Below are 18,264 nucleotides of genomic sequence, written 5' to 3'. Positions count from 1 at the left end.
AGCTTGGCTACACTTGCTCACCCAAGGCTCACCTCCCGCCATGCAGTCTGGTCCCTAACAGGCCAAGGACCTATTCCAGTCTGCGGCCCAGGGGTTGGAGACCCCTGTGTTATAGGAATTCTATAGGAATTAGTCATCCTAATATAGTCATTAGGACTATAGGAAATAGTCATCTACTGGATTTCCCACTTTCAAGTGCTTTCCACTATAATGTATCTCACAAATACAATGTTATTAAATTACTTTTACTAAAGCTCACAACTCTTAACCTATTACTCCTGACTTAAAAATCTTACCTGTTTCCCATTTGCCTGCTGAATTAAATACAGATTCCTGAACTTGACCACCATGATCCTTCATAATGTGGGCTCAACCTTATGGAAAACCTGCAGCTCACTACTGTGTAGATATGCCTCATTATTCTCTGCCATCAGTTTATTCATGTTGTGACCTCGATCTGAACTCTGGAATGTTTGGAATACATTCTCTTCCCATCTTCACCTCTTAAAATTCTTATTTTTTAAAACCACTTGAAACATCTCCTTGAAGCTTTTACTTTTTTGTCATATATGATTTTTTTTTCCTTCGAATTACTGTAGAACTTTTTCTCTCATGTCTCATACTGCACTTTCTATGTTGTACCTTTGTTTTCACACTCTCCTAGGTTGTACATCCCTTCAAGGCAGACTATGTCTTACTAATGCTTGTTCTGTGAATTCAAGTGCAATGTCTTACAGTTTGTAGATGCTTTATTAATAGCGACTTTAAATTTGTAGGAATAGGAACAGTCTATATTTCAGTTCCATCTCAGCTTATAATAATGTTAATGCTAGGGGAAATCTGTGGCTGTGGAGTACAACTCCTCTATGATACGACAGCCTTATAGTCTTAAAATTCAAAGTAATATAACTTGACATATTTTATATACTTTTAGTAATAATTAAAGAAATTTGACAGTGTAAAAAAGTAGGAAGAAAAATAATTGCCTTTAATTCTGTTTCCCAAAGAAAAGCAATCATTCATTCATTCAACAAATTTCACTGAGGACCTGTTAGGTACCAGGTACTGTATTAAGTACAGGAGATAAAAGGTTAAAAGATACAGTCTCTGTTCTCAAAGAGTTCATGATCCAATGAAGAGAAAGTAAACAGATCACTTTAATTATGAAGCATGTGCTAATGGCAAAAGCATGCACAGGATGCTGTGTATGGAAGCATAAAACATTTCATTGTACTTATTTTAAATGCTCTAATGAAACTTGTTTTTTCAAGGATTTACTTGGCAAATATTTTAGGAAATAAAGCGCCTTCTTTTATAACGTCTTAAGTTATTATAACAAATCTAGATTATTTATATATGTATACACTTGCTGCTGCTGCTGCTTAGTCGCTTCAGTCGTGTCCAACTGTGCGACCCCAGAGACGGCAGCCCACCAGGCTCCCCCGTCCCTGGGATTCTCCAGGCAAGAACACTGGAGTGGGTTGCCATTTCCTTCTCCAACGCATGAAAGTAAAAAGTGAAAGTAAAGTCACTCAGTCGTGTCTGACTCTTAGCGACCCCATGGACTGCAGCCTACCAGGCTCCTCCGTCCATGGGATTTTCCAGGCAAGAGTACTGGAGTGGGGTGCCATTGCCTTCTCCAATGTATACACTTATACATATATAAATATTTAGTTTTAGACTCTAGGTTTAGGGGGTAATTTGCTGGAAAATACTTAGTTTTTTCTAATGGGCCTATGACTAAAAGTAACCTATTCTCCATAAAAGGTGAGAAGGCAAATTTTGGGGTTTCTCCTTTTCAGTTTTACCAAAAAAGTTCACATTTTGTAAAACTGGAAACCAGTCCTTCTTCACAATGCATATTAAGTAAAAATATAAAATAAAATGGATTCACAGGCAACTTTCTGAATATGCATGTTTTGATCAACCTACAGGGTTTTTTCTGATAATATTAGTGTTCCCAGGATAAATATAGCACTACTCAGATCTGCAAGAACATACTTCTCATGCTGCAGAAAAACCACAGAAGCATACAGGAAATGGTACAGCTTATAACTGCAGTACCAATATAGCCCTATCTGTGAAGCCAAAAATATGCTCTTAATTCACAGGCAAAAATTGGAGCTAATGATAGATCTAATTTGTTTTCTTTCTATCAGGAATATTAATCTGGGTGCCCTTCTTCCAAAAGTGTGAAATCTAAAAGTATTTTGACTTTTGGATGTTTAACCAATTAAAATGAGAATCTTAATGCTTAGTATAGCACAAAATATTAATAAAATTTGAGCTGAATAGAGAACCTCCATGTAAAAAAGACCAGTTTGCTAAGAATATTATCAGTTTTTGTTTTCCTGCCAATTAATATTTCCACATTTTTGTCAGTTACCAGTTTTTTTTGTCATTCTTTATTTAGTGGACATACCAGGCCATGGTCCATGAACTACTGGGTATAAACAACAATCGGATTGATCTTTCCAGAGTGCCAGGAATCAGTAAAGATTTGAGAGAGGTGGTCCTATCTGCTGAAAATGATGAGTTCTATGCTAACGTAAGTGGTTTAGAGTTCTTTTTAATTGTTTCCATGTGAGGTTAATCCTGATTTGTTAGAATGGGAGCAGCTGTGGGATTTTGTGTGGAAGGATGCGAGAGGCATCCTATAGATAAACTGCATCTCAAGGGAAGACAGAAGACTTCTTTTCTAACCCTTTAACAATACTTTTTTCTTAGTAATCATGTACGTAGTTTTGTACTTTAAAAATCAGAACCCAATTTATTTACCGCCCTCCTGTCCGTAGCTCTTTGTGAGATTAGTAGTGGTATTCATCACCAGTGTCCTGGCCGATATCCAGATTTGGTAATTACAATGAAATTTTCTTGCCCTTCAGTTCTAACTGTATTCATTGTTCTTTTTCACTCCTTTTAAATTGTCTGAAAGTCAGCCTAGTGGATAGAACTGTATGTGCAACTTCCTTTTTCACAGAATATGTACCTGAACTTTGCTGAGATTGGCAGCAACATAAAGAATCTCATGGAAGACTTTCAGAAGAAGAAACCAAAAGAACAGCAAAAACTAGAATCAATAGCAGACATGAAGGTAAATTGAACATGTACATGGATGACTAACATGCAAGACTTTGGAACTATTCATGTAAGCAACATTTCTGGAATATTCTGGGTCTGATTTCTGCCTTGATTCCTTGTGTTTGATTCAAGATTATTTTCTGTTTCTCTTTAGGAAACAATATAGTAAAAACTTCATAGTAAGCCATGAACTTCTTTCCATTCCTCAGTCATATTTGAACTATTTAATGACTCAGTCTTCTGACATATACCAGTCCTTCTCTTCTTATGCATAATAAAATGCTGTGTGATTGAAAGTTTTAGACGCCTTAGTCTGGGCAGAAGAATAATCCCTTCCTTTTTTTTCTCTTCTTCATACATGCCTGTCCTCAAGAAATAACAGAACCCCCAATTGATATTTTTCTCATGGCAGGCCTTTGTTGAGAATTACCCACAGTTCAAGAAGATGTCTGGGACTGTGTCAAAGCATGTGACAGTGGTTGGAGAACTATCTCGGTTGGTCAGTGAGCGGAATCTGCTGGAGGTTTCAGAGGTTGAACAAGAACTGGCCTGTCAAAACGACCATTCTAGTGCTCTCCAGGTATCTGTTCAGTCCAATTTGATGAGCACCTACTGTAGTAAGCCACTGTGGCAAGCAGAGCAGGTGATACGAAGGCAAGTAATCCTTCTTAACCAACATGGAATTTACAGTCTAACCAGGAGTTGAGACAGGAACGCAAATTAGGATTATTTAAGATAGATGGGCTTCCCTGGTGGCTCAGATGGTAAAGAATCTGTCTGCACTGCAGGAGACCCAGGTTCTGTCATTGGATGGGGAAGATATCCCTTGGAGAAGGAAATGGCAACCTACTCCACTATTCTTGCCTGAAGAATCCGTGGACAGAGGAATCTGGTGGGTTACAGTCCATGGGGTTCCAAAGAGGTGGACACGACTGAGTGACTAACACACACACAAGATAGATGATAAGAGGCACAGGAGAAGAAAAAATGTGCACTCCCTAAGGGTTCAGGCGATTAACTGAGTGTTTAGGAGGGCAACCCAGTCAACTAGAAAGAATGCTAGACGAAAATCAGAAGATCTAAATTATAGTGTTTGATTTGCCACTGCTGGCTTTGGGACCTGGAGCTGTTGGCTTAATTTCTTAGCCATTTTCCTTATTTGTCAAATAGGTATAATGATATATATCTCACAGGATTGTTAGGAAGATTTAAAGATACAGTATCTATTAAAATGCTGGCATCACTGACTTGATGGACATGAGTTTGAGCAAGCTCCGGGAGTTAGTGATGGACAAGGAAGCCTGGCGTGCTGCAGTCCATAGGGTCACAAAGAGTTGGACACGACTGAGCAACTGAACTGAAATTTATACTATTGAGCATCTGCTTTTTATTCCACAAACATGTGAATGTCTGCTCCATGTACAATGAGTATCTAGAGGAACAAAAATAAATAAAATGCCATCTTTTTCCTCAAAGAGTTCACATATTAGTAAGGGAGAAAGAAATGTAAACCAGGAGTTATAATATATGCAATAAGTGCTATACTGGAGGTATTTCAAAGGGATATGGAAATACAGAGGAAGGACGGCTATTTTCTGTAAGGATGTGGCTTCTTAGAGCTTCTTAGAGACGATGATATTACTTTTCAAGAAAAGAAATTCTCGGCAGAGAGAATGTAGACATGGAGATGTTAAGAAAAAAAAAAGCCAAGGGAACAGAGACTAACTCAATGTAGCTAGTGCTGGATACAAGATAAGGGATGGTCTTAGATAAGCCAGAAGGACAGATTAAGTCCTGGTTATAGCCATTGAGAGGAGATAGGGCTTTAATCTTAAAATGACAGGAGCTATCAGAGGATTTCAGCAGAAAAGTAACATAATCAGACAATTAGGCAGCATTTTAAGTTAATATTTAAGTCAGAGTTGTGGTACTGACTATAGTAAGATTTGAGGTTATTAGGGACAGTTTCTTAGAGAAGGTGATATTTAGATGGACTGTAAATAATGAATAGAATCTGGAGGAGGATTTCAGCAAAGCAAAGATGCAGAAGTATGCAAAAAAATAATAAACAGCATGACCTGTTGAGAGTGGGTGTGGAAGAGAAATAGGAGATAAAATTGAATTGGTAAACAGGAGCTAGTTTATGAAGATGCTTGTCAGAGGAATTTGTATTTGCTGAGATAGGCAAAGAAATCCAGCATAGAGTCTTATATAGAAGTTGATATGATGAAAGTAGTATTTTAGGAAATTTAATCTAATAAGGATGCTTTGGAGGTGAAAAAATTAAAACCAGGGAGGCTAAAAAACTCTTCATAGTAGTAAAAATGTACAGAAGGACAAATATGAAAGACAATATCAAAGGGAGAAAATAATTTAGAGACAGATTGGCTATAAGGATAACGAGAGAACAAATGAGAGATAATTCCAAAGTTCCTGAGACATGACAAAATGTGGTATCACCGACAGTAAGTAACTTGGGAATGAGAGTCCTTTGGGAAATGGCTGTTTCTAAGCCATTTATTATAAGAAGCACATTTCCTTACTAATAGGACCCTATATTCTAAATCCTAGTCTCTTTCTCTCCTGCAATTTTTCTTTGTAAAATAAAGCCAGCATGGTATAATGGAAGCAACACAGGGTTTGCAGCCAGACTGTCGTGGCTTATATCCTGTCTCTATGTATCAACATTTCTTTGGGAAAATTACCTATTTTGCCCACGCCTATCATAAAGTTTGATAATGATTTCAAACTTTTAGGTTGTTATCAGGATTCAGATGTAAAGTGCTTCCCATATGATAGGTGCTTTGTAAAAGTTAGTTTCTTTCCTCTTAGCATAATTTTTGGTTTGGTTTTGTTTTTGGCTGGCTTGGGCTTCCCTGGTAGCTCAGATGGTAAAGAATACACCTGCAATGCGGGAGACCTTAGTTCAGTCCCTGGGTTAGGAAAATCCCCTGGAGGTGGGCATGGCAACCCACTCCAATATTCTTGCCTGGAGAATTCCATGGACAGAGGAGCCTGGCAGGCTGCAGTCCATGGGGTCGCAAAGAGTCGGATACAACTGAGCGACTAAGCATAGCCACAGCCTTGGGTCATAGTTGTGGCACTCGGGATCCTTCCTTGGTGCGGGGCTCTCTAGTTGTGGCACATGGGGTTAGTTGCTCCACAGTGTGTGGGATCTTAGTTCCCCAACAAGGAATCTAGCTGGCATCCCCTGCATTGGCAGGCAGATTCTTAACCATTGAACCACCAGGGAAGTCCTTAAGCGTATCTTTTAAAGATATGATACAACTGAAAGAAACAAATTCACCCACCTATGGTTGCTTTAGTTATATACTGTGATTTATAGTTGCTGATTTTTACTTTTTAAAAATCTTTATCAAGATTTCCTCTTGGTAAACATTATTTTTAAAATCATAAAGATGCTATTTGCTTTATATTTATGAAAAGTACTTCTGTCAGCAGTTCTAATTTTATCTCTGTATTCTTAAATCTTCTCAGAGAACTTTTAGGGTGACTATTATTTTTAGTTGTATTAAATTCTAATTAGTTTTTAATCAATATTTGTTGAAATATAGTTGATTTACATTGTTGTGTTAATTTCTGCTGTATAGGAAAGTGATTTTGGTTTTATATATATATACTTTTTTATATTCTTTTCCATTATGGTTTATCGTAAGTTTTAATTCTTAAATAGATAATATAAGTATTCGATGAAAGAGATAAATAGTACAAACTGAATCTGTTAGTAGTTTCACTTGCATCCTTACTGTTATTCTGTGCATGTGCAAGCCTGTGTGAGTGTGTGTATTTCCTTCTCTCTCTTTTTTAAAATTCAGATGATACCATATCGTACACATAGTTCTGCATTTTGCTTTTTCACTTACTTTGTGTCTCAGAGACTGTTCCAGACTAGAACCTAAACACTCATTCTATCAAATCACTAAATAGTATTCCTTTGTAAAGATACTTCATAATCTATTTAACTTCACTAACTTTCTTTAAACAACACTGCTAATAACAATTTAGAGTTGGTCTGTGGGCCTAATTGAAATATTCCTATGGAAAACTTTTTATTTTTCTCAATAAAATGAATTTTGTTCTCTTATGAAATAAAAACAGAATTGTGTCCTGTAACTAAATTTAAATTTCCTTATGTTTCTTTATCATTTTAGCTTTCCCTTTAAAACAATAGAACCAAACTTAATCACTAGCCAATTTTAGTATCTTTATTTGTATCTCACCATATGGAAAGCATTTAGAAATGGCTACTATAATTCCTTTGCTTGAAATCTTATTTTTTGTTCATTTTAAAAGAAAAATTGACACTTTAAAATATGAATTCCATTTGTGATCCACTTTGCCAGTACAGCATGCAGGGTTCCCCAACCAGGGATCAAACCCGTGCCCTTTGCATTGAGAGCCTAGAGTCTCAACCATTGGACTGCCAAGAAATCCCTATATTTAAAAAAATTATCTTTTGAAGATTTTCTTGCCCATGGTATTAGGGTTTTACAGTGAGCAGTTGATTTCGACTCCACCACCATAAAGGATTTCTTTGGCAACATGATGTAAATAGTCAATAAAGAGAACTTTTGTTTAATAATGAGTAGATGCCAGCGGCTTGACCCCTAGATGGGATACAGCATTCCTTGGCTTGACCTTAGATGATAATAACGTCATGAAGCAATGAATTGATTTTTGAGTAGAGACGAGGTTTGCTTTATTGAATAATGACCGTATGATGGTGAGGGAAGAAAAGCTCATATATTGCTAAAAATTAACCTAAAAATTGCTGCCACTTCTAACGAGTTATCCAGTTTGATTCAGAAGAATTTCACTAGAACCAAACTGCAGTGTACTGTCATTGAAACATATGCATAGCCTTGGAAAAGACTGTTTAGTAAGGAAGATTTTTTTCATACCATAAAGGAAAAATCTTCAGAAAATAAATAATTGCCCTCCCCACTCTGCATGGTTGTGTTGACATATCACAACTTTTCATTTGAAAGAAGAATCTAGTCTATATTCTTCTTTCCTGACCTTGGGTTCAGTTCAGTTCAGTTTAGTCGCTCAGTCGTGTCTGACTCTTTGTGACCTCATGAATCGCAGCATGCCAGGCCTCCCTATCCGTCACCAACTCCCAGAGTTTACCCAAACTCATGTCCATCAAGTCGGTGATGTCATCCAGCCATCTCATCCTCTGTCGTCCCCTTCTCCTCCTGCCCCCAATCCCTCCCAGCATTGGGGTCTTTTCCAATGAGTCAACTCTTTGCATGAGGTGGCCAAAGTATTGGAGTTTCAGCTTCAGCATCAGTCCTTCCAATGAACACCCAGGACTGATCTCCTTCAGAATGGACTGGTTGGATCTCCTTGCAGTCCAAGGGACTCTCAAGAGTCTTCTCCAACACCACAATTCAAAAGCATCAATTCTTTGGCACTCAGCCTTCTTCACAGTCCAACTCTCACATCCATGCATGACCACTGGAAAAACCATAGCCTTAACTAGATGGACCTTTGTTGGCAAAGTAATGTCTCTGCTTTTTAATATGCTGTCTAGGTTGGTCATAACTTTCCTTCCAAGGAGTAAGTGTCTTTTAATTTCATGGCTGCAGTCACCATCTGCAGTGATTTTGGAGCCCAGAAAAATAAAGTCTGACACTGTTTCCACTGTTTCCCCATCTATTTCCCATGAAGTGATGGGACCAGATGCCATGATCTTCGTTTTCTGAATGTTGAGCTTTAACCCAACTTTTCCACTCTCCTCTTTCACTTTCATCAAGAGGCTTTTAATTCCTCTTCACTTTCTGCCATAAGGGTGGTGTCATCTGCATATCTGAGGTTATTGATATTTTTCCCGGCAATCTTGATTCCAGCTTGTGCTTCTTCCAGCCCAGCGTTTCTCATGATGTATTCTGCATATAAGTTAAATAAACAGGGTGACAATGTACAGCCTTGACGTACTCCTTTTCCTATTTGGAACCAGTCTGTTGTTCCATGTCCAGTTCTAACTGTTGCTTCTTGACCTGCATATAGGTTTCTCAAGAGGCAGGTCAGGTGGTCTGGTATTCCCATCTCTTTCAGAATTTTCCACAGTTTATTGTGATCCATACAGTCAAAGGCTTTGGCATAGTCAATAAAGCAGAAATAGATGTTTTTCTGGAACTCTCTTGCTTTTTCCATGATCCAGTGGATGTTGGCAATTTGATCTCTGGTTCCTCTGCCTTTTCTAAAACCAGCTTGAACATCTGGAAGTTCACGGTTCACATATTGCTGAAGCCTGGCTTGGAGAATTTTGAGCATTACTTTACTAGCGTGTGAGATGAGTGCAATTGTGCAGTAGTTTGAGCATTCTTTGGCATTGCCTTTCTTTGGGATTGGAATGAAAACTGACCTTTTCCAGTCCTGTGGCCACTGCTGAGGTTTTCAAATTTGCTGGCATATTGAGTGCAGCACTTTCACAGCATCATCATTTAGGATTTGAAACAGCTCAACTGGAATTCTACCTCCACTAGCTTTGTTCGTAGTGGTGCTTTCTAAGGCCCACTTGACTTCACATTCCAGGATGTCTGGCTCTAGGTGAGTGATCACACCATCGTGATTATCTGGGTCGTGAAGATCTTTTTTGTACAGTTCTTCTGTGTGTTCTTGCCACCTCTTCTTAATATCTTCTGCTTCTGTTAGGTCCATACCATTTCTGTCTTTTATCAAGCCCATCTATGCATGAAATGTTCCCTTGGTATCTCTAATTTTCTTTAAGAGATCTCTAGTCTTTCCCATTCTGTTGTTTTCCTCTATTTCTTTGACCTTGGGTAAAAGATCTCAAATCATGCCATTAATAACACATAGGACAATAAATATTTGTCAGAGAAATGAAGGTAAAGAGTTCTATTTGAAGCAGTGTAGAATAGAATAGCGACTGTAAGGGCCTGGATCTTTGATGTCTTGGGTTTAAAAATGATTCTTAGCCACTCCAGTCTTAGTCTTTTTGTCTGTAAAATGGGGGGAAATATCAGTACTTAGCTCAAAGATTTTTGTGAGGATCCAGTGAGCTAGTACATATAAAACACTTAATATACCTGGTGCTTATAACATTCAATGAATGTTAACTATCAGTGTTTTCAGTATTATTATTTTATGGTGCATTCTCTTTTTTATGGCATCCAGGACATGTTTTTTAATTCACTCATGATCTTGGAACTCTCTCTGATTTTAGAAAAGCTTTTTTGCTTCTCATTAGAATTGTAAGAAAATTGTTTGGGACACAAAAAATTGAGGTGACAATTTTACTTTGACCAACTAAGATTAAAAATGATCCTGTCTCTCTAAACCATCATTTAACTAATGTTTCAGAAACAGTGTTGACCAGCAGAAGCCCTACAAGAAAGCTAAATTTGACTAGTCATTAAGTAAAAGAAACCTGATGTATTTTCCAGTTAGTGGAACTGGAACTAGATCTCGCCTATTTTGTGTCATTTTTTTCTAGATAAGCTCTCCATAACTGTTCTCTCAGACTGTTAGATTAGACTCATTTTTAAAATCATATCAGCATGCTGAAGACTTCTGCCACTTTCATCTTGCTATTCTAATCTGTTGGCTTATAATGCTATTCATTGAGTGTTTTACTACAGTACTGTGATAGTTGATAACAGGGTACAGAGCTTGTTCTTTAGGTTAAATTAAAGCCAAAAAAAAAAAAAGAGAGAGAGAGAGAATTATCTTTAGTTGCAGACTTCAACTGTACTGTACATTAGTTTAAAATATAGGTTGTCATTGTCATCTTTTAGTCACTAAGTCATGTCCAAGTCTTTTGCGACCCCATGGACTGCAGCCCACCAGGCTCCTCTGTCCATGGGATTTCTCAGGCAAGAATACTGGAGTCAGTTTCCCATTTCCTTCTCCATAAAATATAGGTATGTCAATACAAATGTTTTTTTCTTGTGCTGCTTTAGCATAGTTTTGGTAGAAGAAAACAGAAAAGTAGTCAGCCCAAGATAACAGAAGAATCTCTAAATATCAGAATTGTTTTTTAGTTAATGTCTTTTTGAATGAATGTTAGCTCCATTTTGAAACTTGACCTTCACAGATAGTGTTTTTGCGTTTCTATTCCTATTCCTTCATTGGGCCTATAGTAATGTTAGAATCCAGTGGAACATTTTTGAATCCCATCTTCCTCAGTGGACAGTAGTTTTCCATTTCACTCTTTAGTCAGCTGTTGTTATTATGTAACAGTATACTTTTCTCTTTTGATTATCTCAAGGTTATGGGAAATTTAATAAGAAAAAAGATACCAAAAAGTCATTATATAATTCAGCCATATTTTTAACATATAAATACCTCCATGAAGCACATACCTCCTATGTAATTAAAGGCTCTCAGATTCTTTTTCTCCTCTTCCTTGGTTAAAACCCTGGAATCTCTGTATAATGTATGTCACTATCAGTCAAGTTGAGTCAAGTAGCCATGAGGGAAAATAGTTCAAAATTAAGTCAAAGGATAACGTGGCATCCAGGCAGACAAAAAGGCCCTGCTTCTTCAAGGACTTATATAACTGAGAAAGAAGAAAGAATTCAGCTTGTACCTACATGTGTCTTTTCATGAGGAACTAGGTGAGTTTAACTGGAACACTGACCTGAGCCATGGGTTGGGTCCTCAGGGCTCAAGAGAAAGCAGAGTAGTCTTGGACCAGATCTGGGCTATCAGATCACAAGGCTGCTCATCGAGGAAAAGCTAAGAGTCAAGCCACAGACTCTAAAAACCAGTACCACATTTCAAGGAATACAAGTGGATTTATTAATGAGAAACAGAGCCAGGAGTCAAGATTGAAGGAAAGGTAATTAGAAAGGGAGCAAATAGGAAGGGTATAAACTAATTGCTGCAAATAGTCTTTGTCACCATTCTGGTTTTTGTGGGTTTATAGTTACTTGAGTATCTCAGGTTTGCTTAGATGTACAAAGACAGGTCGGGCTTCCCTGGTGCCTGCGAATTCAGGAGGCACGGGTTCCATCCTTGGCTTGGGAAGATCCCCAGGAGAAGGAAATGGCAACCCACTCCAGTATTCTTTCCTGGTAAATCCCATGGACAGAGGACCTTGGAGGGCTGCAGTCCATAGGGGGTTACAAGAGTTGGACATGACTTAGCGACTAAATAACAAAGACAGATCAGTCAGAAATTGAGTAGATTTAAGGTAAAAAGAGACTACAAGGGCAGAAAGTGAAACATTGCGCTTATAAGAAAAGCAACAACAGAGATCTCAGATGGATGTTTTATGCCAAGTGACTGAGATACTTCTGAAATGGTGTATTTTTACTTGATAAGGAATTTGTATCCTGAAATTTCTCCATATTATAATAGAAATTAGTGAAATATGTGAACAGGCTATTCTAAACAGCCTATATTTAGTCACTGCTGTCTGAAAAAGTTACCACAAAAGGGAAAAGAAGTAAGGAAAGTTTTGTGATAGCAGGGTTTAAATCTGTAGAAGAGAAATTTCTTCCTTTTTGATCCTGTAAGGATGATGGTAGTGAAATGTTCACCCAGAAAAGCAACAGTAGAAATCCTACTGAGAGAACTTTCTACTTGAAAGCTACCTAGGAGGCTCTGCATTTCATCATCGTCCCTCTTTTTAGGGTGAATAGTCGAGTTGTTAGACATTAGACATTGTTGTCGTGAAGTACTAAAAAGATAATGTATTTAAAAACATCTTGTAAGTTGCAGAGTACTATACAGATGTTAATGGTTATGTCCTCGGAATCCGGTGCCCTCCAAAGACTCTTACTAGTCTTTCAACTCATTTCTTTCTCTGATTTCCATATCCCTATTAATACTATCTCTTTCAGCCTCTCAAACTAATTCCAAAGCTTAGTTTTTAAGGCCTTTTGTAGAAACGAAGTTTTTTATGATTCCTCAGTAACTAGACGAACGTCTCTTTACTTTGTGTTCCCTTTCCCCCATTGCACTGATTTTCAGTTTTTGGTTTTTTCATACATATGTTTCTGTTATAATACCACATATGTGTTCCTGAAAAAACTTCACATTCTGCAAAATCATGGACTAAAAATAAACAAGGGTTATGGGAAAATAGGGTTATAAGCAGATCACTTAAAATTTATATAACTAAAAAAAGAAAGAAAAATCTATATAACTTTGTAATCAGAGCCTTAATAAAATAATAATCCTAATTAAAATGCTAGCACAGTTAAATTTCCACTGGCATTTGGACCTGGAGAAGGAAATGAGAACCCACTCCAGTTTTTCTTGCCTGGAGAACTCCATGGACAGAGGAGCCTGGTGGGCTACAGTCCGTGGGGTCGCAAAGAGTTGGACATGACAGCAACTAACGCTTGCACCTAGAAATGCACTCAGACCATCCTTTGTGGTTTTACTCTTGTGGCTCATGTCTTTTTCTTCAGCAAATAAGGCCTCAAAAATATCTGCTTCTCATAGAGACTTGTGTCATCAAAATTAAAAGTACAATATGAAGATATCAGTCAGTTTTGGGTTGTTTTGTTTTTCTTTTTGACACAGATAAACATCTTTGCATTCTTTTCATTCTCGTTTTCCCCTTCCCCGTGTAGCTTAACATTGTGGAAAGTGCAGCAGTTCTTAAAGCTGCAAAGCCAGTTACTTCTTTAAAAAACACTACTTTCCGTTGAATTTTCATCTTTTTCCTTAACATATTGGTGAAGCATGTTCTTTAAAGAGGAAACTTGTCCCTGATCTTTTCTAAATATTAACTTGCTGAAAAATTACATACAAACCAATATGCCTTCTGTGTTATTCCCATGTTTACCATCTCATAGAGCTAAAGCACATTAAGAAATGTATTTTATAGAAGAATGAGCTATACTGTTTTATCCTCATTGTCTGTGAACTCACTGAGGACAGAAAGTGTCTCTAACTTATCTCTGTATCACCTCCAGTGCCTGACATAGTACCTTGTGCTTAAGAGAGTGATCAAAAGTATTTGTTGGCTCTAATTAATGTGTTCTACTGCATAATAAATATAAATCTATACTGTAGGGAAGTCTCCTTATGGGAGAATTGATAAAACCTAAACATAATTTTGTCTGCTTTCCTTTGCTGTCAGTACCTGCCCTCTTAAGATCATAAGTGTTCATTTACAGATTACATGCTGTCACATATTCATATCTCTGTGAACCATGTTGAGACATATTGTTACATATGATGCTTCTTGGAGATTAAGCCCGTTCTCCTATGTAAAATTCTACCAATGTGTCTTCGTTTCACTGGTCAGTCACTAACACTGAAAGAAGGCAGTAGAGTTTTACAAGTCAACTAGTAAGTTCTCTTGTGTGCTATATTGACTGAAGCAGTAGAACTAGTGGTGGGAATAATATGTATTCCTTATTTTGGCAAGGAAATTGTAATCTCTCCCACATAAGACCCTGAACTATCTCAGTCAAAGGAAAGAAAAGAGGAAATAACCATGGTTAAATTCATATTTGTCTTAAGCAGTTACAATGAGAATTTATGTCCTTATTTAATTCTTATCTTAGGCAAAAGGCATCTAATTTTCTGTAGTTGAAACAGTTGCTAAACCTATGACCTGTACATTGCCTTAGTAGTGATCTTGTGTGCTCAGTCACTTCAGCCATGTCCAACTCTTTGCAACCCTATGGACTGTAGCCCGACAGGCTCCTCTGTCCATGGGATTCTCCAGGCAAGAATACTAGAATGCCCTGCCCTTCTCCAGGGGATCTTCCCAACCCAGGGATCGAACCTGTATCTCCTGTGTCTCCTGCTTTGCAGGCAGATTCTTTACCCACTGAGCCACCTGGGAAGCCCAGTGATCTTAGTCATGATATCTTAGTCAGATGTATCACTACCATTCAGTAATTCTTAGAACTAAGATATTATACATCACCCAAGTGAAGGGAGGATAAATAACAGTTCTCTGTTTTTTCAGAACGTAAAGAGGCTCCTACAGAACCCCAGAGTGACAGAGTTTGATGCTGCCCGCCTGGTGATGCTTTATGCGCTACATTACGAGCGACACAGCAGCAATAGCCTGCCAGGATTAATGATGGACCTTAGGAATAAAGGTGTTTCTGAGAAGTATCGAAAGGTAACCAGATTTATATATGAATCCCGCCAAACAGGAACCAACTCTATTGTTACAGCCTTTTAGTTCTGACAGATGATGAGTCATACTGTTTTTATGGGCTTCCCTGGTAGCTGGGTTGGTAAAGAATCCACCTGCAATGCAGGCGACCCTGGTTCGATTCCTGGGTCAGAAAGATCCACTGAAGAAGGGACAGGCTACCCACTTCTTGGGCTTCCCTTGTGGCTCAGCTGGTAAAGAATCCACCTGCAATGCAGGAGGCTGGGTTCGATCCTAATTCTGTCCTCTCATGTCTTCATTTCCGTAATAAAGTTATTTTCTTCCTGTTCCCCAAGCAGTAAGAAGTTGTTTCTCTCTCTCTTTTTTCTTTTTTTTTTAAAACAAAGCTTGTGTCTGCAGTAATTGAATATGGTGGTAAACGGGTCAGAGGAAGTGACCTCTTCAGCCCCAAAGATGCTGTGGCTATTACCAAGCAGTTCCTCAAAGGATTAAAGGTATATTGCTGTGCTTTCCTAAATAAGAAACAGTTGAAGCCCCTGACCCTGAGAGTGAATGAATGTGATCTTCCAAGTAACTTCAGGATTGCCGCTGATTTAGTACTATGTCAGTTAAGTGAGAGACTTCCCAGGTGGCGCTAGTGGTAAGGAACCCGCCTGCCAATGCAGGAGACACAGGAGATACGGGTTTGATCCCTAGGTTGGGAAGATCCTGTGGAGGAGGGCATGGCAATCCACTCCAGTACTGTTAGCTGGAGAATTCCATGGCAGAGGAGCCTGGCAGGTTACAGTCCATGGGGTCGCAAAGAGTCGGACACGACTGAAGCGACATAGCATGCGTGCATGTAGTTAAATGAAATTAAAGCAAACGGTCTCTTGAAAGCTTTTTCTTTAAATACTTTTTTTTTTTTTAAATACTTTCTGTATTGGAACAGCATCAGCATTGGCCCAAACAGCTAATAAGGGAATAGTAAGATACTTCCAGGAAATACCCAAGAATAAAAAGGCAGCCAGTTCTGTTAGTCATAACTATTTTACTCCATTTGTTTATAATTTAAGGTTTGTCAGGTAGTTTTTCCTGTGACAGAAATTAAAGATGAAGCAACCAATTATAAATCTTTTAAAACTACCTATTTTCTTAATATGGTCAAAAGTTAGTTGTAATCTGCTAGCCTTTATGTTTCCCGAAATTTTTTCATTTTCCTGAGTGTTTCTAGTCTCTTTTGCTACATAGTCCTTTTCTTTTTGTTTACCTATCATATAATATTTTCTCAAAAAAATGAATCAGTGAAGAGATGATAAGGAATTTAAGCAGTTGCATTTTAAAAATTCTTTTATAATAGCTAGCCTTAAATTACAGAGTATTTTCATAAGATTGGAACATTTCTATTGATAAAAATAATAACTAAAATTCTCCTAAAATTCCTGGTTGACTCTTACCCCTTGAAATCGCTATTGCATGTCCTTTTCTGATATGAGTATCATTAACAGTTACATTGCACGTTTCAAAAAAAATGACATAAGAACCATTTCCCCCTGTCTTAGGGAGTAGAAAATGTATATACTCAGCATCAACCTTTCTTACATGAGACCCTGGACCATCTCATCAAAGGAAAGCTTAAAGAAAACCTGTATCCTTATCTAGGCCCCAGCACACTCAGAGACAGGTAAGAGAACAAAGATATTAATGATAAAAATCAGAAATACTAAGAAAATAGGAAATTTAGGGTACTATAAGAGACTACAACTAAGATTCTGTCATTCTACTCTTCCTTTCCCAGTTGTTTCAGTTCTCAGGTTCTTCTGGTTTTACATGTGTCAAAGTTAGATTTAAATTCCTCTATCAAGCCTGAGTATTATTTCTTTTGGAATACAGAAACAAATGTTTTGGAGCACTCCAAATACTTGTGTCCTGTCCTTAAGTAGCAGACTAGTTCACTTATGCCATTTAAGGTTCAGTTCCATGGCATCTAGCATTTGGAGTTTCAAACATTAAAGCTGAAAATAGATTTGCTGCTTGATTGCCATCCAGAGCAGGTTGTTACTATTTTTGGCGAGGACTGGACTTTGCCAAATGTGGCCAATATACACACTGAGACCTAATTAACAAAGGCCTTTTGTCACACTGGAGGAAAGGATGGTTTTCTTTTTAGGTATTAACTGAAGGAAGCAATTGTCATTTTAATCCGGTGGTTTGTTAAGTTTTAATAAAAACAAAGCTTGTCCAGAATAAACTTACATAAGCCAACCTGAAATTTTAAATATACATAAATTCTACCTAGTTATAAATTCAATACAAAAAAAATTTATGTATTTTTTATTGGGACCACATATTATAAAGAGCCTAATATATGTAGCTGAATCCTATTAGATTGATTTGCGAATTGTTACTGTTAGTATAATTCTTCTATTATTTCAGCTAATCATAATCTAAGGCCTTGGAAGAATAATGTTTTATGAATGTAATAAATTTCCAAAAGGAGAAAAATGTTTTGAGGTACATAAATAACTCTTGTATGATAAAAATGTATTTTTTCACTTTTTTTCTTAAAAAAACTCTGTAGTCTGGTAACAGAACAGAAAAAAATTCTTTTTAAAAATCCAGGGTTGAGAAGCAGAACATGTGGGGTTAAATTCAGACAGTATACTCATTTGGAATCAAAATTTAGAAATGTCAGCAAAGTGGTAAAAAGGAAAGCCAGCCCAAAGCTATTCACCTGAGAGGCTTTTTGAAAAACAGAATAATTCTATTAAATAGCCTTATAATTAACATGATAAAAGTAAAAATATTGATTTTCTTATGAATTTCATATAAGAATTATTGAACAAGAAATTGGCTAAAGGGACATAATAGATCACCAGAAGAGTAGATGATTAGTTCATGACAGCAAACCTTTCTAATTTGGGGAATTCGTTTCCAAATAAATTTCAAAATGATGCTCTTCCAGCAAAATGCACAGTTTATCAGTTGTCAGCATCTGTTAAAGCATTTGTCACTATTACCTAAATATGTATTAATAATTCAATTGTTTCATCCTTTTTTATAACAAATATTTGAATGCTTTCTATATGTAAAGAACTGCTTAAGATGCTGGGGAAGTGGAA

General features: G+C 37.3%; 1 protein-coding gene across 3 annotated transcripts in view; it reads left to right on the top strand.

Moving 5' to 3' along the window:
- Positions 1 to 18,264, top strand: part of VPS45 (vacuolar protein sorting 45 homolog) — a 66,621-nt gene that overhangs the window by 10,553 nt on the left and 37,804 nt on the right. For all 3 annotated transcript variants that reach the window (XM_025287938.3, XM_025287939.3, XM_044944427.2), the window contains exons 8-13: positions 2,414 to 2,548; positions 2,981 to 3,094; positions 3,494 to 3,661; positions 15,008 to 15,166; positions 15,550 to 15,657; positions 16,705 to 16,826. In XM_025287938.3, the coding sequence (XP_025143723.2) occupies positions 2,414 to 2,548; positions 2,981 to 3,094; positions 3,494 to 3,661; positions 15,008 to 15,166; positions 15,550 to 15,657; positions 16,705 to 16,826 (806 nt within the window). The remainder of the gene's footprint in view (positions 1 to 2,413; positions 2,549 to 2,980; positions 3,095 to 3,493; positions 3,662 to 15,007; positions 15,167 to 15,549; positions 15,658 to 16,704; positions 16,827 to 18,264) is intronic.

The sequence above is a fragment of the Bubalus bubalis genome, chromosome 6 (assembly GCF_019923935.1).
Source record: "Bubalus bubalis isolate 160015118507 breed Murrah chromosome 6, NDDB_SH_1, whole genome shotgun sequence".
NCBI classification, from domain to species: Eukaryota; Metazoa; Chordata; class Mammalia; order Artiodactyla; family Bovidae; genus Bubalus; species Bubalus bubalis.
This window is presented reverse-complemented; position numbering and strand designations above follow the sequence as displayed.